At 40.0% G+C, this 20,717-nt stretch overlaps 1 protein-coding gene across 3 annotated transcripts; it reads right to left on the bottom strand.

Moving 5' to 3' along the window:
- Window positions 1-3,266: 3,266 nt before the first annotated feature.
- On the bottom strand, window positions 3,267-16,823 carry Med6 (mediator complex subunit 6). Of its 3 annotated transcripts, none has more exons than XM_041658225.1 (8): window positions 16,545-16,695; window positions 12,537-12,696; window positions 11,597-11,688; window positions 9,789-9,871; window positions 8,851-8,959; window positions 5,363-5,478; window positions 4,219-4,246; window positions 3,267-3,670 (listed from the first exon to the last, which is right to left on the bottom strand). In XM_041658225.1, the coding sequence occupies exons 1-8, from the start codon at window positions 16,564-16,566 to the stop codon at window positions 3,540-3,542; spliced, it is 741 nt and encodes a 246-aa protein (XP_041514159.1). In that variant the 5' UTR covers window positions 16,567-16,695; the 3' UTR covers window positions 3,267-3,539. The 3 variants fall into 3 exon arrangements, with proteins under 3 accessions (XP_041514159.1, XP_041514160.1, XP_041514161.1); XM_041658226.1 differs by having other exon boundaries at window positions 16,450-16,571; XM_041658227.1 differs by lacking the exon at window positions 5,363-5,478 and having other exon boundaries at window positions 16,545-16,823.
- Between the last annotated feature and the right edge of the window lie 3,894 nt (window positions 16,824-20,717).

The raw sequence follows: 20,717 nt of genomic DNA, 5'->3' as shown, positions 1-20,717 counted from the left end.
GAGTATTTATGAAGAGGATTAAAGCCGTGGCTTTGATGGTTGGATCCAGCCCATTCCTTAGCTTTCTAGCCTCGTGGTGGAGGTACCGGCTATAGCCATGTTTATCGCCACAACTCTATGGCATTTCAAGGTCCCTGCCAGCAAGCAAGCTGCAACAGTATGTCCACAGACAACACTCAAGTCCTCTCTGTAGCTGGCCCTCCTGCCTCAAAGAGTCAAGAGTTTTCACTGGCAGGACAGCCCAGAAAGCTGGCATTTTTAAACGGTGCAGCTTTTTTTCCTGCTATGGCTAAAAACTGAAAAGCATGCCTTCAGCTTTTCATCAACACCACTTAAGTGTTTTGTGGCAGGACCTCTTAAAAGAGCTGCAGGGTTTTGCAGCTAAAGCTGAGTCAGGAAGCCTCTCTTAGATGAGAGTGCTTGCTTGCCTCTAGCAAGCAGAGCAGACCCGGGGAGTTGCTGCTACCAAGAAAACATGCTTTACTCTATCCTTTCCCAAGCTTTCTCAGGCTTTCTGTGGAAGCAGTTATCCATGTGGGCGCCATTCTCCACATACACTCAAGGTCATCTTTAGCTAGTTTGAAGTCAGTCTGTAATGCATGAGACATTATTTCAAAAAACAAACAAACAAAAAACCAAAACAACAACAAAAACAAAAGAATAAAAAAGAGTGAAGTCTTGAGACTTACTTTAAATCTGTGAGGTATGAGTGTGAACTGATGCTAACTTTTAATCCACACTGAATAGACAGCTATCAATGTATGTGAGAATATGCTTTTTCTAAATGTGTCTCATATGTGTATATGTGCATGTGTTGTCATATCAGCTGAGGCCTAGAAGCAGTGAAACTCCAGTAGCAACAAACATACATCATGATTTCCAAATGCTAGTCTCCAAACAATATATCTCCTTCACGAAACGGCTGTTGTCAAGGTTGGGAAGAATGGAATATAAACATCTTTCGGTGCTAGAAAGCGAGGAAAGCTCCCAATGCGAACCTGCACAGCAGAAATCTCAGGGATCAGCTCCCAGTGGCTAAAGTGACACAGCTTTAGCAGCAATGTATGGGCTCCGAAAGATTCCCAATGATAATAGCATAGCACTTGAAGAGGCTATTTATAGCAGAAAACCAACAAAGAACAACAGGATTGCAAAGTCATTTAGGTTCCATCCTAGAAAAAAGGTAAGAACTTCCGCTAAAGGCTAACTTGTGGCTAGATGTTTGAGGAATAACAAGAATTATTTACAAAACCTCACAATATAACTTAAAGGGGTTGGAAAGATGACTCTGGATAAAACATTTGCTTAGCAAGTATGATGGCCTGAGTTCAAACCCTCAGCACCCACATAAATGTTAAGTATGGCTAAATATGAGTGTATGCCTGTAACCCCAGCATTGCAGGAAAAGGTGGGGGTGGTAGGCCTTGGAGCTTGAGGTCAGTCAGCCTAGTCAAACAACCTTAGGAAGCTTCCATGTCTCAAGGGAATAATGAAGAACAGTACAGAAGACAGCCTGTTTTGCACATGGGTACACTTACCTGAACACAAAAGTGCACACACAAGCAGATACCATCACCCACTAATTCAAACACAAATAAAAATATAATGTATAAATGGAGATGTGTAGTGGAGTAACCTGATGAGCTTGCCCTTAACTAAGTGATCAACATTATTCTGAGACAGATGGGTGGCCATGGCACAAAACATCCTTCGTGTGGAACTTCTGTAAAACAGGCATGAACTAAATAGGAATATATTGCACACAGTGACACTAAACAAAATAACTGGCCTATACTCTTTAAATATTGAGCTCATGAAAAACAAAACCCTTAGGGCTGGGAAGGAGACAGTGGTGGAGTGCTCATGCAGCATTCAGGAGGCTCTAGGCTCAATCCCCATGATCATCAAGGAAAAAAAGGAAAGAAGGAAATAAAGAAAAGGAAGGAAAGAGAGAGAGGGAGAAAAAAGCAAGCAAGCGTAAAGGATGAGTCAAGATGAAAAAAGTAGGCAACTAAGGAGATATGGCAATTAGAATTTTGTTTTGCTGTAAATAACATTATTGGTGCTATGGAGATCAGAATAAGACGCTAGTTTAATTTTCATTGATTTTTTTGGAGAGAAACATACTAAAGTACTTGGAGAAATGGGCATATATGTCTTATATTTTTCTCACTGCTAAAACCAAAGTACTTCAAGAGAACTGTGCAAGCAATGGAAACAGAGAGGAAGAGCACCTTCATCTCAGGGTAGAGGGAAACAGGCAGGAGGGATACAAGTAAAGCTGAAGTAAGTAGATCCCTGAGGAACTTGCCCCCAGAGACCTACTCCTTCCATCTAGACCTCACCTCAAGCTTTTTTCCAGAACCTTCCAATATAGTACCAAACTTTCAATACATGACACTTTATATCCAAAGCATAGCGGCATGAGTATAAATGGATCAAAAATAAAAGGGATGTAAATGTGTGTGAATACCACACAGGCACACAGAGAAGCACTGACAGGGAAGGGGCAGAAAACATAAGCGTTACATATGAGGGGTTGGTATATAAAGGAGCTCTGTGCTTGTTTTACAAGTTCCCTGTACATCTGAAACTCTATCAAAACTAACAGAAAGAACAAACATCTCAAAGAAAACCAAATGCTTCAAAAAAGCAGAAACAAAGACATGAAATTTGTCTTGCCACTTTAAATAATAAGACACTTTCTACGGCTTAACTAGCAGTAGAACATTTAAGTGACAAACTTGGTGACAGAGACTGAAGAACACAGTACTTCACACTTTGTACTTAGATGATGAACTAAATAAAGACCACATTCCTGGAGGAAAACAACCTGATAAGACAGAATAAGAGCCCCAAGGATGTGGAGGGTGCAGTGACCCAGTCTACAGACCATGCATATGGTATTATAACACAAACAAGGTCACTGCAGCCTTTATATAAAATACAGAAAACTGGGAAAACTCCAGCACAGAAGTATTTAAGAAAACTGAGCTATAAATCTCAGTAATAATACTCAATACACTAGTAAACACCGGCAAGTGCTCATAACAGAATAACACAATAAAGAAAAAAATGTGAGAAAACTATTTAAAAAAGAAAACAAAGCAAACTGACAAGAGTCCATGGGATGATGATATCAATGAGCTCTCAATTATTCAATAAATATGTTATTGTAATACAGAGCAATATCCAAATACTACAAGACATGCTCAGTTACTGCATTGACATTTCTCCTCTCAGAGACAAGGAAAAGGCAGGATGAGTAATATATACAAATAACTTTATTGTTTTTAAGGATCTATATTGGTGTATCTGTGAGTTAGGTGCTCTGCCCATATCCAGTAGAGGAAAGGTTACAAAAGATACGTAAGAAATATTCACATAGAAATCCTGGGAGGAAGAACGTCCTTTTGGAAAAAACAAGTGCTCCACATAAATAAGAGGGCTGCGATAGTGTTTTAAGACTCAAGAGCCTCCCACGGTGCTGAGGTATAGTGACTGACAAGGAGCTTGCCAGCTTCTTTCGTGTCCGCTATTCACTGAAGTCTCATTCGTTTCTCAGGGGGACCTTTAGTGCTCACAGTCTGCTGAGCATTCTTCGTGCTCTCCTTCTCCTCGGATTTCACAGTTTCTGGTAGAGGCTCTGCCTCTTTCTTTGTCTGATCCACTAGCCATCAAAAGCAGTATTTGACAAAACGAAGGTGGAAGGAGAAATAAACACTGGTCAGTACTTACGGTTTACTCTTTTAAATTCATTTTGAATTGCTTATAAAGTTGAATATTTAGTTGTTTTCTCAGGCAAGCATATTTTAAAATTAATTTATAAGCCTAAATATTAATTAAATAATGCTAGCCAAACACATAGTATTAAAATAAGACATCATGTGTGAACAAGCCACAAAACCCGACTCTACGGCAACTTATCAGACAGCTCAACACCTGTTATTGATGATGAAACCTACCATCAAGTCACTGCGGCTTCTTTGCCCTTCCCCTTCTACCTAAACTCTACTTTTAAATGCTAGTATCGCTACCACAGAAACACTAAGTGCTAGCAATTCAAAGGAGTTCAAAGGTTAGGGGTGACAAACAATAACGGAACAGCCTAAAAAGACAAAGTAGCCACAGCTCATCTCACAGGCAGTTGCTGTTAGAACATTACACAGGCTGCTTGATCTCACTTCAAGTTCAGTAAGAACAGCAGATGAACCATACCTGGGACAGGCTTTTCTCCAGACTTTTGCTAGGATTTGAAAAACAGGAAATGGGGGAAGGAGAAGGAAAAGTCAAGTTAATGTTTCTTCTGAATTGTATAGTTTTAAATGACATACTTATGTAACTGCATAGTAAAATGACTTCATAAAGGACAATTATCATTTCCCTTGTTCTATCTTCAAGAACAGTTTATGAAATTTCTCTAAGCTAGCTGGGCAGTGGTGGCACACACCTTTAATCCCAGCACTTGGGAGGCAGAGGCAGGTGGATCTTTGTGAGTTTGAGGCCAGCCTGGACTACAAGAGCTAGTTCCAGGACAGGCTCCAAAGCTACAGAGAAACCCTGTCTCAGAAGACAAAAAAAAAAAAAAAAAAAAAAAAAAATTTCTCCAAGCTAACTTTCTGATCTCATATTCCAACATTTGCCTCTTCACCTCTTCACGATCACATAAGCATTATTATAGTAACATCCTTCACTACCTTTAAAATTCCCTCAATCCTTCATAACAATAATCAACACGTCTATGAAAATATACATTTCCACAAAGGAATTCTAAATTCCAGAATAACTGACATTAACATGGCCATGCATTCCATTTCCCAGTTGCTTGACTTCAAAAGCTCACGTGGTAGAATGGCAGGTGGATCTGCTACTAGACTACTTCTAAATCACTAAGTGGCATTACAGACTTTTAACACAGTGATAAGAGAACTCTATTACTACCTCAGCTTCCTCTCCTGACCATGCCAAACCCTCTACCACTTTCTATTCCTTCCGCTCATAGTCTTAACCCATTAACCTTTAAGAGCCTACATGTGATATATATTAGGCTGGGAATGCAGCAAGCAGAATAGAGAGCATGAGTTTCATATATGAGGTTTGTTACAACCAATTATTCTTTCAGCAACCTATGGATGAGAATATGATCTAAACACAGACCTCAATGCTCATATAGATTCAATAAGGAACAGAGAACAATGCTAAATGCATTCCTTTTACCCATTATCTCCATTAAGTCTTTTTAAACAATTCCTTCAGGGGTAATTCTTTTGCTAATAAAAAAAACCAATAGTTTAAAATTATACTTAAAAGACTTTCCAATTAAAAATGTGTCAAATCAAAATTCATAACACATTCTTATTACCTGAACAAATCTGGGAGGGAATTTTTGTCTGAGGTCAACAAGTAAAGCATCCACACGCTGTCTCTGAAAAATAGAGCTCGGTTCTTCTTTCCTTTTGGCTTTAGGTTTGACTTTATCTAATGAAATATAAAATCCAAATCAACATACTGAAATACTCAAACCATTATTTTAATAACACCTTTACTAAGACAACTCTTCAAATAAAACACAGCAAATATAAAAAAGAAGTTCCTAACTCTCCTTTACAAATGATGTTAAATTCTCATATTTCAAAAGCTGACATACCCCTCTCTTTTCGGTATTCAAGACAAGGTTTCTCTGTCACTTTGGAGCCTGTCCTGGAACTCCAGGCTGACCTTGAACTCACAGAGATCTGCCTTTCTCTGCCTCCAAGTACTGGGATTACAGGTGTGCAACACACTGACATGGGAGGTGATGTATGCTATGAGTATGTTTTATTGCCATTACTTAATAAAGAAGGAGCTATGGGCCAATGGCTTAACGGAGTAAAGCCAGGCTGAAAGAGATATATAGAGAGAGTAGGCAGAGTCAGGGAGAAGCCATGTAGCTGTCACAGGAGACAGACGCATCTGCCGGAACCCATAGAAACTTTGCCAGTAGGCCGTGACCTCATGGCGATGTACAGATTAATGAAAATGGGTTAGTTTAGGATATAAGAGCTAGCTAGAAATACGCTTAAGCTATTGGTCAAACAATATTGCAAATAATATAGTTTCTGTGTGATTATTTGGGGTCTGAGCAACCAGGAAGGAAGGAACAGTGGCTTCCGACCACACCACCGCCTGGCCACACCTGTCTCGTAAAAGATATTTCAGTTTCAGTATTTAACACTAACATTTAACACTGAAGGACAAACAGTTCTGAGGTTAGCATTCTTCATAATTACCTAAATAACAATACATACTGGCTTGAATGAGTATTTTAAGTGTACTGAATGATTTGCTGTGCAATCTACTAAGGACAAATAGAAAAGACAGGTTTTAGTTACTATGCTCTGTTATAAAGACAGTAATTAAACCAAACAAGAGAACTAGGAGTTAAAGGTCATCCTTAGCTATATAGCAAGCTCAAGGTTGACCTGCCTAGACTACACAAGGTCTGCCTCAAAAGACTGCAATTAGCTAGGGATGGTGATGCATATCTTTGTTCATCTTAGCACTTGGGAAGACGAGACCAGGAGAATTAAGGGTTCAAGGATACCCTGGGCTCCATAGGGAGAGATTTTCTAAAACACATTCATTTATTCATTCCCATTCTCTCTATGAAAAAAGCTAAACATTGTACTGAAAGGGAAAATTAGAAAACAAGATCATGAAGGCAAGCATAAAAAAGAATAATGATAGGGGGCTGGAGAGATGGCTCAGTGGTTAAGAGCACTGCCTGCTCTTCCAGAGGTCCTGAGTTCAATTCCCGGCAACCACATGGTGGCTCACAACCATCTGTAATGAGGTCTGGTGCCCTCTTCTGGCTTGCAGATGTACATACAGACAGAATATTGTGTGCACAATAAATAAATAAATAAATAAATAAATAAATAAATAAATAAAATTTTTTTAAAAAAAGAATATGAAAGAAATTCTGAAGTTACATGTGTCATCTGCTCTGGCAGAGAGAACAGGGGTAGGGGGTGGATGTAGGGACTGTCTTTACATGAAGGATTCCAAGTGACCATGCTCTAGACATCATAAGGTGGGTATAATTGCCCCTGGGTCAACTTTACTCCATTAAGGCACACTTTCCTACAACAAACAGTACTGCCTATACCCAATATTAAGAATCAAAGTAACTGTATCTGAAGGCCACTACACAGCTCTGAATACTACATAAAGGCCATCTTTCCTACACTTTATTATTCTCAAAAAAAGAAAATAAACTGATACAAACACATTTCTGGGCATAGGATTTTGGTAAAAACAGGGCAAAAGAACAGTCATTGATTAGTATTCATAAGAACTAAAGAACCTAGGGTTATGACAGGTGCTAACATCCAAGAATTAGAAAGTCACCTAGGGTCAGTGAGAGATACAGTGGACAAGGCACTGTACCTGAGACCTGAGTTTAATCCCAAAACACACATTAAAGGTAGATGTAGCATGAATTTTAATTGGTATTAACAATAAAAATCCAGAGTCAGATATAGGGGTTAATGCTAAAAGATCAGAGAAGCAGAGCTAGTTCTTACCTCTACCAAATCCTCAGACTGAATAGGTGATCCTGTCCCTAGGAATTCTCAGATGGAATGCTGTCTCTACGAAACCTCAGACTGAATGCTCTGAGCTCCTGTCTCCTCTCACCTCCTCCTGCCTTATATTCCTCTCTGCCCAGCCATATCACTTCTGTCTCCACCTCCCTAGTGCTATGTCCTAAGGCCTATGATCCAAAGTACTGGGATAAAAAGGTATGAGCTCTCTGTTCCTCTTTGAAACTGGATCAATCTAGTGTAGCCCAGGGTGGCTTTGAACTCAAGAGATCTGTCTGCCTCTGCCTCCCAAGTGCTGGAATTAAAGATGTGTGCCACCGTTGCCTAGACTCTATGGCTAAACTAGTGATTTAGTGCTGTGAGAATCCATTCAGCCAATAGCTGTTTGGGTACCAGCCCACTAGGGTGTGGGCTGAGGTAGTATAAACACAGACGGAAAGCAAAAAGTGTGTCGTCTCTCTCTGTCTCTCTCTCAGCTGGTGGTCCGTTCACAGCTCCCAGCATCCACAGAACAGAGGACCATAGCATCTTTCTTATTTTGAGTGTTCCCTAATAAACATTTGTTATCCTTTATTATGGGCTCTTGGGGACCTCGAACACCTACAGCTTAGCTCTGCACTCTGATCTTCAGGCAAGCTTTATTTGTTAGATCACAAACAAAATATCACCACAGGTGGATACAGAAAACCAACTACAGAGTTGTCCAATATCCACACATGGAACACAAGCTTACAGGCACATCACACACTTACTCACACACACAGATACACGCAATGTCAAAAGACAATCAGCAAACTCCCTGATCAAACAGGGATATAACTTGGGAGTAAGTGCTTGCCTAGCATGCTTAAGACCCTGGGCTTAATCCTTAAAACAAAAAGGAAAAAGAAGGGAGGGGGAGAAAAGGAGAGAACACAGTCTGGCCATCTGAAGAAAGGGCACCAAGAATAGTATCTCATCTCCTGACTTTGAAGACTAGAGGGCTCAACGGTTCCAAATTCCAAGGCAAACCAAGAAGTAAAAAATACCTTTGCTCACTCATCACCAGTTTCTCCTCGTTATGTGCCAAATATTTGAAAACTTTACATCTTTTACAAAGCTTATGGACATGTGACCTCATGGGCAAAACTAACAACTGTTCTGATGTCACTATCACTGCACCTATGACATGAACACAGGGGCAGTAATGCCATCATCTGAGAGATTAAAGCCTATCTCAGTAATGTCGGCGCAAACTGTTTTGGGGGGGCCTAGGCACTCTACTTACCTTGCTCTTCATGATCTTTGAAGTGCCACCAATACCCTTTGGAAGGATGATAGCGACAGTATGACATAGCTTCATCAAAAGCTGACTGAATACCATGTACTGCAGTGAGCTTGGAAAACAAAACAACAACCAACAAATTCTAAATCTCTCATGAGGTCGAGTAAAATGTCCTAAGTAAATATAAAATATTACATATGCAAAGCTAATAATTCCGTTTTCAGAATCTAGATTACCATTTGACTGGAGTTGTAAATAGCCATATCCCTTATATAAAATAATTAGCATTTCTATGTAAACTATGAATTCTCCAATAGTCTTTAAATCACCTCTAGATTACTTACAAGCATAAGTACTGTACAAATAGCTGTTACAATGTATTGTTTAGGGAATAATAAAAAGGGCAACAAAAATAATAGCAGAGGTGCAGTTTTCTTCCAAGTGTTTTTATGCATATTACTAATGATGTGGAGCCTACAGCTCTTCAGACTCTATGTATTATCATTGACTTGACCCAGAGTAAGTGCTCAAAACCCTCTAACAGTCAACATTTTATACCAGCTTACACAAAGCAGAATAGGGTATCTCGTTTAGAAGTTTGCATTCATGTCCAAAGAATGTAGAAAAAAATAACCAACGTGTACAGGCACACATCTGGAATCTTAGGACTTAAAAGATGGAGGCAGTAGGACCAGGGGTTTAAGGCCATCTTTGGACACATAATGAGTCCAAGGCTACTGTCTTAAAGAAAAAGATAAAATAAGGGAAGGGAAGGCAAAGGAAAAGAAAGGAAGGGAAAGGAAGGGAGGAGGAAGGAAGGGGAAGAGAGGGAGGAGAGAGGAAGGGAAGAAGAAAAGGAAGGAAGGCAAAGGAAAGGGTGAGGAAGAATAGGCAGGAAGGCAGGTAGGCAGATAGATGTGCAGGTAGGTGAAGACACGTACCACTCTGGAGTTGATCACTGATCCCAAGTCTGGTGCCTGATAGATGACTCCAGCAATGATATAGTAATCAGCCAGTGGGATAACTGAAGCAGCAGGAAAAAATGCTTAGAAACACATCTTGGACACAAACTGCTAAAAAATGGTATTTTCATAGAACAAACTAAACTTTGGCACTTTACTATATGGAACTTTAAGGGAAGACCTTGCAATTTCTCTCCAAGTACACAGTATGGGAAAACAGTCATACTGTTCTTATGTTACCTAGGATTGTTAACAGTTGAGTAGTTCCATGCAGTTCCACCCACAAAGCCTAAAGAGTTTACTCTCTGCACTTCACAGAAAACATACAGGACTTCTCAAATCCCAGGCACATCTGAATCAAGTTTAATCAGTTCAATGCATCTTAAGATTATTAAAATGAGATTATTACTAGGTCCATGTATAGATACATAGCACATTTTAGCAAAGCCAATGCTGTCAGTCAACCAAACCGGGACATAAGACTGAAGAACATGAGAGACTTAAAGACCAGAATGACGATATCTGATGTATACACTTGCCTCCGAGTCCCAGGACTAAGTCCTAAGGACAAAGACAGCTCTACTGAGCTTGATACCATCTTGTGTCATCACTATATCCTGAATGTTCTCAAGGAGCCTTGCTTATTATCTACAGTTCTGTTTTTCCCTATAGAGACTCTATACCTTCCATTTGGAAGGAAGACTTGAATTCTGAACTGTAACTTCTTTGGCAAGTTACTCTCTGGTATCAAAAGGACCCAGGGAAAAGGATGTCCCCCAAGTGTCTTTATGTACAGTATCTACTTGAGAGATGTCTCTCAGCAATACCACCTTGCTTTTCTACTTTGAATAATCTGTTCTGCAGTGAGACTCTTTTAAAAATCTTGAAGTGCCCATCATCACTAAAGTATATGCCTCAGCTCTGATTCAAAAGCAAATCTGAACACATTTACTCTTCAATATTGTTTCCTAAGCAAATATTCATTTGGTAGTAAAACCCAGGTAAGATTTTTGGTTGAATGTGTCATTTGAAGATACTCAGTAGATCCTCTATGGATTTAATAAAACTATATAGGCCATGTCTTTTATAAAGTATTAACTCAGAGACTGAGAGGAAATGAAAGTTATTCAGGAAGCTCAAGGTCCAGTGGAAACTCAACAACCGTGCTCACAGGAAGAGCTGAACTATCTGACTTCCAGTGCTAATAGAGCTTTTGATATACTTCTTAATTGTAGCTACACCTGCATGCCCAACTAAAACATATACCATGAATATGGTGGGAAACTGTTTCCTACTAGGAGTCTTCAATTCTAGTGGGCAGAAAATGCCTAAGTGATCAGTCCTCAAAAAAAGCCTTAGGCTCACAATTTCTAATGGCTTCCTGTTATAGAAATATGTATGATGTATGTAGGTGTATACGTATATGTATGTATAGAATCATCTTATGCTGACTAAAAAGCACGTTTGCTATGGATCCTCAAGAGATATTGACTCCTACAAAGTCTTTTCCTGTAGTTTATCTACTGTGTAGCCTTACCAGGCAACCATAATGAATTCTGGCCATGAGTACAATAGATACTGAGTCTGATGAGTACACCCCTACAAGTACTGGATATATATGTAGTTTATGGGACCTACAGAAACGGAACTCAGTGCAAAAAACAAACAAACAAAAAAGGCCTAACATACCAATTCCTGAATGGTACACCAAAATAAAATAAACCCCTTCTTTAAAAACAAAATAAAGCACACAGGTCAAAAAGTAAACAAACTGTAGTGTCTTGTACCTTGAGCAGGGGACTGCCGCTGTTGCTTCCGAATGATGAAAAGAATGGGCTCTTGGGCATGTAAAAGGATGTATTCAACTCCAACCATCTGACTGAAATGGAGACACAAAGAGATCTATGAATGATTCCTAAAACTTTGTAGGATACTTAAATTACCAAATAAATTACAACAGCAGTGTAAAAAGGGGACTAAAATTGCTTATGATTAATGTTAATAGTTGGCTATTGAATAAAACCAGCTATTTTCCTAGAGAGTTTGATGTGAGAGTCCCCTCTGTATGTTCTGAATATGTTTTATTACCATTGGTTAATAAAGAAGCTGCTTCGGCATATAGCAGGGTAGAATAAAGTCAGGCAGGAAATCCGAACAGAGATATATAAAGTAGGCGGAATCAAGGAGAAAGACACCCGCCAGAACCTTACCTTACTAGTAGGCCACAATCTTGTGGAGATACAGATTAATAGAAATGGGCTAATTTAAGATGTAAGCGTTAGTTAATAAAAAGCTTGACCTAATAGGCCAAACAGTGTTGTAATCAATAAAGTTTCTGTGTGATTATTCGGATCTAGGCGGCCAGGAAACATAAGAGCAGCCTCCGTCTACAACAGTTGGTATATAAACTAAAATGTGGGTTTTTATACAAATTTATACATTTATAAAATCCATAAAAATTCAGGAATTTAAATTTGGTTTAGTAACAATATGCTTAAAACTACAATAAGTTACCTTTAACAGCTATAATTACAGTATAGCAAGAGTTATTTAAAATATAGTAACTAAACATTATAAAACCACTGAGCCATCTCCCCAGCCTAAAACTTTTGGTTTTCCTTCCAAAGGTTTAACAGTGTCTGTCACCAATCACCACACACAGGTAAAATGACCAATCACTGCAAAATCTCTAGTTGGCAAAGGTGTTACCTTCTTAAAACAACTTACTTCAAGTGCTCTAATGTTAGCCTCTGCATCTTGACCACTTCATTATTACACGTCCTGTCATAAAAAGGATTGCTTCTTTCTGAAAAGTAATCTAGAACACTACCACTGTTCAAAATGGGGATCCAAGAGCTATCAACCCAAGAGATTCCCAGCAGGTTATCTACAGGAAAGAAACAAAAGAATTAGAAACAATGAATAACCTAATACAATGAATATCTACTATGTGTTATGAATTAATGATATAGACTCTGCCCTACGTACTCATAGTTTTGGCTGTGAGCCTAGCCTTTAACAGGTGAGCCATCTCTCCAGCCCAGGCCTATATACTCAACAGTCTAACAGAAGACAGAAACATGAAAAAAAGAACACAGTAAGGACTATAGTAAAGTTAGGTATAGACTAATTGTAAAAAGGCAAATGGAGGAACAAAAACACTTTCCAGAGGAAATGAAAATTACTTTTTCATGGGGCAGGAGGTGGCTTCTGCATTGTCTTAAAGAAGAGAGGCTCACCATGAAGAAATGGAGGGTAAACTATTTCCCAGTAGAGAAAACTCATACAAAGTACAAAATGATAAAAAATATATTGTTTATATATTTTGATTTTGAATAGTTTGATTGGGTAACAAAATGTTAAGATCTAGATGTTAAGACTAGAAATCTCCAAAGATTTTTTTTTTTTTTTTTTTTTTGGTTTTTCGAGACAGGGTTTCTCTGTGGTTTTGGAGCCTGTCCTGGAACTAGCTCTTGTAGACCAGGCTGGTCTCGAACTCACAGAGATCCGCCTGCCTCTGCCTCCCGAGTGCTGGGATTAAAGGCGTGCGCCACCACCGCAATGACTCAAAATTTTCCAAACACACCCACAACCACCAGTTTAAAGATCCTTCCATTGGCAAGCAAAGAATGTTACTTCTACAATGGACAAGAGGTGAAGGATTTAAAAGTTAAGAGGCAAATGGTGAGTAAAATCCCCTTTTCATAGCCATAATGTTTCAGATTCAGAGTAGAATTAAATCTTAATTTTTAAAAAGACATGGTTAGAACCAGAAACAGTGAAGACCTTCAGGTCATAGCACTCTAGGAGGCTAAGACAGAAGGATCAGGAGACTGAGGCCAGCTTGGGCTGTATATGATCCTGTCTCAAGAGACACAGTGAGTTAATTTTCTATAACTAAGGAGTTTTATTGTACACTGGCTATGATGATGATGTTTCATATCAGTACCTACAAAACATCACTAGAGTTAAGTTATAAACATCATAATGCTTATATAATACCGGTTGAAAAGCTTCACCTCTTCTATACTGCTACCCTGGGCATCTCTGAAGAAGTCAGATCTAACTTAAGGTGACAAGTAATTCTGTGCAAAATGAATCAAATGTAAAAAAGTTGTGACATGTAAAAAAAATTTAAAAAAAAATAAATTGTGCTTTATGTGTTCTAAAATAAAGGAGACAAACAGATGATGTATGCTAACGATTAAACCAACCATCTATATCTGAATATAGATATAGAAATATATACACATATATATATGTTACAAACATATGTATATAAAGATATATAGTCATAGTCAAAATATACAAAAACAGAAACGGTTTTCAGAAAAAGATATCTCTTCTAATGAAAAGAAACAAAGGGAAACCATGACTAAGATTTTAATTCTCTAGTTCTAACAATTTTATTTACTGTAAAACATCTATTTCTTTTAGCTATTTTAGGAGATTGACTTTTTTCCCTTAAAAATCTTTCTTATGCCTTATTTTTCTACCATTTACCAGGCAGAAGCCATTTCATACCCATATCTATTAACTAACAGTCGATAGGGAAGATCTTTAATTACACATACAACATTATGTGTTAGATGCCGGGCACACTGTAACCCGATAAATGTTAACTGTGACAGTGGTAGTGGTGATCTTTTCTCTGCTCTCATGGCAATTTTAATACACTGTTATTACTAATTCTTGTATCATAACCAGAAACTCAGAAATGTGCTCCCACTAAGTTGTAAGTTTTTATTCAGCAGGAAAATACTCATCAAATGCTTACAATTCACGACTGAAGGCCAAGACAAGTATGATTTACTCTATTAATCAATTTTTGTTGTTGTTGTTGTGTACCCCCTGCTCTGCTTTCCATCAGCAGCTGTCTTAGGAGACTGAATCTTGGAAGACTGTTCTGTAGACGGATGGACAGTTTATACCTTCAGGTCCATGAATGCTTTGGGAGTCTATGAATGTCTGGAATCCTACTGCCAAAATTGGATGCGTTCATACATGTTATGTAAAGGGAAGTAGGGGGTTTGTAGACTACAATAAACCTTCAAAGCAGCCCAGTTAATCACAGATCATTATCAATCAGTTTAAACAGCATCCTGTATCCAAGGACATTCACCTACAAAATACTTAACTGGAATGAAAAGTAAAGTCTTCGACTGGAAAAAAAAAATGTATTTGTCACACGTCAAGATAACCTGTGATCACAAGTTAATAAATATAACTACTACCAAATCAAACGGATTCAGTCACTTCTCACAAATGTAGTTTTCCAAACTATTTGCAATTTTAATCCATTCCAGGAAAGTCTTTTTAAGTTTTTTAATCTCTACCCTTGCCCCTGTACACTATTCTCCGCAGAGAAAATGATCTAATAAATACATACATAAATTAAAAGAAAGACAGATAGAACATGTCATCCCCATTTGATCAAAACTTTGCAGTGACTATGTCTTACTCAGAGGAGATAAACTTTACCCTACCCTACAATACTTCTCTAATTTGTCTTCCCACACCTTCTCACTCTACTTCTGGTGATCCCAGCTTCTCTGCCTTTCCTGTAAACAGCAAACATATTATAATGATGCTAACAAATCCAAATAATAAGTAAAACATTAAAAATTATAAATGATCAAATATGGGATCATAGACTACATTTTTCTCCTTTCATTTATTAGCAAGACAGCTACCAGCTTAGCATTCAGCAATATTCCACTGATAAACTTAAAACCTGAAATTCTTCACAACGGAAGACAGGTAAAACTGTGGTCCAGAAATACACATAACCACTACTTAAGTAACTACACATAAGCTAGTTGGAGCCTGAGTTCACCTAAGATAGCATGAGATATCTCAAAAGATATTTCATTTAAAAAACGAAACATACCGGGCGGTGGTGGCGCACGCCTTTAATCCCAGCACTCGGGAAGCAGAGGCAGGAGGATCTCTGTGAGTTCGAGGCCAGACTGGTCTACAAGAGCTAGTTCCAGGACAGGCTGCAAAGCTACAGAGAAACCCTGTCTCGAAAAACCAAAAGAAAAAGAAAAAAGAAAAATAAATAAACGAAACATGCTGATTCCAGTAACTCTAATTAATTAAACTCAATAAACATACAGACCATGGAAGTAGGTAGTGAACTTGCTTGTTGGGAAGAAAGGGTTCAGCGGGAGTGGGGAGGCTAAAAGAGGGTCATGGGTGGTTTATATGATCAAAACGCAGTATATGAATGTATAAAATTGTCAAGAAAAAAAAACCCAAAATATATACGAACAAAGCAAACATGCTACCCGAGAACAAGAAGCAATGAAGACGTTCCATCTCAATTTATTTATTCTCTGACTCAACAAAAATGACAATACCGCTACAGCCTGCCGAAGATAACTCCCGAATGATAAATGAAAAGTATTATAGGCTAAAAATTCAAACATTAATACGAAGACTTGGGGTTTTCTGTCCGGGGATCCGTACCTTATTCCACTTCTCTCTTCCCAAAAGCTATCCCTTCACCCCGATAACGCCCCAGCATCGTGGTAGATAAGGCCAAAACTGCTTCTAACGCTTCCGTTTCGACTCTTTTAACGAGACTCGTCAGAATACGGAAAAACTTAGACAACTTTTCGTCAAATTAGAGCCTTACGTTGTCCAGAAGCCACTCAAAAGGACTTGCGAGACCTCATAAAAGGGTGTGAAGCTGACCTCGGCGAGCTATAAAGCCCCAGTAGAATAAATTACCTCGGATATCGACCGCCGCCATAATTCCAAACGCGCTCGTAGAGCTTCCTTCCGGCGCACCGTAACGGTAATGAGTGCCGCGACGGAAGCAGCGGGTTGACGACCGTACGGGAAGCAAGGAGGGCAAATTTATTCTCTCGAGCGTGGGGACGGGTGTGGGAGGGAGTAGGAGCTAGTGAAAGGAGCCGAATTAAAGTTTTGCTATTGGACACCTACGAAGAGGAGAAAAGCGAAGCAACCGGTGGCGACAGAGAGATGGAAGAGGTGGGGCCCACAGAAGAGAGCCAGGAAGAAGGGAAGGGCAGGACCTGTAGACCCTAGTAGATCCTTACTAGAGAACGGAGGAGGGTAGCGTTGCAGTGCCTGCCAAGCTGGAACCCGCTGAGTCTGGAGGGACAGAAAGACGAGGAAAAACAAAAAAGTAGGCAAAGCGTCAGGACAGAACAGCGGGGAAAGTAATTCTATTAAGACATAAAGAGATTGAACAGAGTCCCGCCTCATGCACACCGCTGATATTCTAAAATTCTCCTGTAAACCGAGTCTAAGAGCCAAGTGGATAGCAAATTTGGAGCCAGCTTGGATTACATAGACAGTATTTTCAAAATAATAAAAACACCTCATGTGTATATAAACAAGCCGTTATTTAACAAAGAATTCAAAAGTCTTTGGCTTGCCTTTTTGGTTGAGCCCATTAAAAACCTAAACCAAGCCGGGCGGTGGTGGCGCATGCCTTTAATCCCAGCACTCGGGAGGCAGAGGCAGGCGGATCTCTGTGAGTTCGAGACCAGCCTGGTCTACAAAGTTAGTTCCAGGACAGGCTCCAAAGCCACAGAGAAACCCTGTCTCGAAAAACCAAAAAAAAAAAAACCTAAACCAATGAAAAACCTGAATTAATTTATGACTAAATTTTGCAAAATAGGAAGTGCTTCTGAGGTAAACTATTAAGAAGATTAAGGGAAAAGGAATGCCCCGAGTAGTGTCTGCTTTCCAGGTGGTCTGAAACAGGCAGGGAACAATTCTGTGTTGTGGAGACAGCATGGAAAACAATAGAAGGACTTTCTGTGTCTAATGTGACTTTGTAAAAGCAAAATGACGGAGATGCCTGCAAACAAGACAGACTCCCAAAATCTGAAGGAAGGAGCCTATATTTTCAAAACTAAGTACTACCAAGCTCCCACTCCCAGCATTTAACCATAACCAACAAGTAAGCCGGGGGGCTACTCATTTAATTGGGATTTTTCCACTTATAGACCAAAAAATAGCCCATTTTAAATCTCAGTGTAATAAAAGCATATTTCTTGTTCGCTTCCATTTTTTTTTTTCCAAGACAGGGTTTCATGGAGCCAGTCCTGGAAATAGCTCTTGTAGACCAGGCTAGCCTCGAATTCACAGAGATCCGCCTGCCTCTGCCTGGGATTAAAGGCGTGCGCCACCACTGCCCAACTCACTTCCATTTTTGAACTTGGAGTTTATCTGTGAAATGATGTGGAGGAAATTTCACTGATCTTGTTTCCTTGTGTCCTTCGAAGCAGATTAGGAGAAGCTGTGACAAAACACTGGGGAAGGTGGTAAACCAGATTCAATCAGACTCAGGAAGACCACTGGGTTTTGCAGACACTGGAAGAAATGTGATTGAACTTCCAGCTTAGAAAGATGCTTTAAAGAGGGTGAGTTAGAAGTGTTCTAAGACTCAAATCAGGGAATCTATTTAGGAGGTCATTGGAAACCAAAAGAGAGTGACTCCCGCAACCCAGTAGAACTGGCCCTGGAGGTGTATGTGTGGGCATGAAAGCAGGAGAACCGGCCCCACCCCTTCCTGCTTGCTGCTCCAGCCTAGGCAGTGCTGGAGAGCTCACCCTGGTGGTAAGGACTGGTAGTGAGGACAGAGCTGGTGGGCTGCCAGAACCAGGGCTATGAGGTGGCCACCCCATCACCCATTCCATCTATGATCTGATGGAGCATGTGAAGGGACCAGTCGTGCAGACCCAAAACTTCAGAATCACCACAACACAGGACAATAACAGGATATCCAAGAGGAGTCCCAGTGAGGGCCCAGCATCAATGGTGTAGCAGAATCCAGAGGCCTCAAACCAGACCATGATTCATAGCAATGAGCACTTGCAAGTAAAGATACACACACAGACTAACGTATATACTGTGTGATTCACTGTGTCACACTACAGCTTCTATGGGGAGATTTTCTTTTTTTTTTTTAACTTTTACTTCATCTTATTTGGGTGGGGTTTAGGGGCAAAGGGTGGGTGTGAGAGGAGAGGAAGATGGGTAGGTTCGAGATGCATGCTGTGAGAGCCACAAGGAAAAAAGGAAAAGAGAAAAAAAAAAACTCCTAAGATCTCTCCTGACCAGAGAACAATGCAGAACACACAACAAAAGCTCCCTTTAGGCTAATGTTCTAAAGAAAAAGGAAGACACATGGCTGTGTTCCATACGATATCCTTGAGAAAATGTTCTAGAAAGCCTGAAGTCTGTGTGAGATGTTTTTTCCTATTATGAGGAGGAATTTCAGGTATTTCGTAATATAAATGAAGACATGAAATAACCTCAGGATTGTAGCGGCAACACCTCTGAAAAGTCGTTCTGAAATCTCTGGGAGGGGGTCCAGTGACTCAGGGAGAGACCAGGTATCAAGATGGTTTGTGTGTTCCCAGAACATTCATCACTCATACACGCCATGCAGTACAGGACATTACTTCTGGAAAGAGCTGTTCACCTAGAGGCGGGAGCTGTAACTGTGAAATAATCCAGTCACTAGAGCTTTAACCTGTAACCCTACAATCCCAAATAAAATAAACCCAGTCCAGCCAGGCGGTGGTGGCGCACGCCTTTAATCCCAGCACTTGGGAGGCAGAGGCAGACGGATCTCTGTGAGTTCAAGACCAGCCTGGTCTACAAGAGCTAGTTCCAGGACAGGCTTCAAAACCACACAGAAACCCTGTCTCGAAAAACAAAACAAAATAAAATAAAATAATCCCAGTCCAGAAGGAACAGAATCACCGGCACCTAATGGGTGTCATTATTCTTCTCACTACAGAACATTCATCAGATATCTGTGAGGTTGGACGGCACTAAACTTCCAAGACCCCCATGAGGCAACTAAAAGCACCAGCAATGGCAAACTCGGTATTCAGAATCCCACACCACAGTAGACAATCCCAAACCACCATCCTGTTCCTTGCGATCAAGGTCTCTGGGTTGTGTAACTGAGTTTGGAGTTAGGGAGTGTCCTACTCATCTGTCAAGCGGGAGTCCAAAGTCAAATAGCTGTGTGTCAAGTGACAATCGCAGGAGGTAGCAATAACATGCAAACCTACAATAAACCCTTCTTAAGAACCTGTGAGTAGATGATTAGGCAGTTTTCTAAATAAGACTATCAAGGAGGGGGATGTAGTTCATGAAAAGTTTTTACAGCCCGATAAACCTCTCTGCCGACAATGCAATAATCCAGATCACACCAAATCAAACTGAATTAGAAAAAGCCCAGGTTTAATGAATGCCAGTGCTCCTGAGTGGGCTTCCAGTCCCCCAGCAAGGAGACGTGAAGAAAGACCAGAAACCACGTGTTTGTTCTCTGGGTTGCTGTTTAAATACCCTGTGGGAGTGGTCTTGAGTATCTCTGAGGAGGGGGTCATCATTTGGCAGGCTTTCTTGGGGGTGGAGTCTGGACTGAGGCAACTCCCAGTGGAGGGGCTTGGGATGGAACTTTCTACCCAAACATTCCAGACTTTTTTGGTTTTAGGGGTGCCAGGGGCTTGGTTGAAGCCTTAACCCAAACAGTTCAGTGGTAGGTGCTTCCCCTAGCATGGGCAAGACCCTGGGGTGCATCTCTAGCATTCGAAAGAAGTTGTAGCTAGGTGTGGTGGCTCACATTTGTAATCCCAGCACTTGTGAGACAGAGGCAGGAAGATCACTGCAAGTTCGAGGCCAGTCTGCTCTAGAGAGTGAGTTCTGGCCCAGCCAGGGCTACATACTGAGATACTATTTCAAAACCTCCCTTCCAAAAAAACTCCCTAGATTTAATTAATAATACATTTAATTGATCCTAATATTCTTATTGTCATTTTAACCTGGGTCTTATCTACATGTGGGTCTCACTGTTAGTCATATTTATTTCATCTTTTTCATGATTAAAATCACCAAAGATTTATCTAATTT

Source organism: Microtus oregoni, unplaced genomic scaffold (assembly GCF_018167655.1).
Source record: "Microtus oregoni isolate MIOR12 unplaced genomic scaffold, Mior012 000009F_ref0000495, whole genome shotgun sequence".
In the NCBI taxonomy this organism is placed as follows: Eukaryota; Metazoa; Chordata; class Mammalia; order Rodentia; family Cricetidae; genus Microtus; species Microtus oregoni.
The sequence above is the reverse complement of the archived record's forward strand: the minus strand, read 5'-3'. Positions and strand labels throughout refer to the sequence as shown.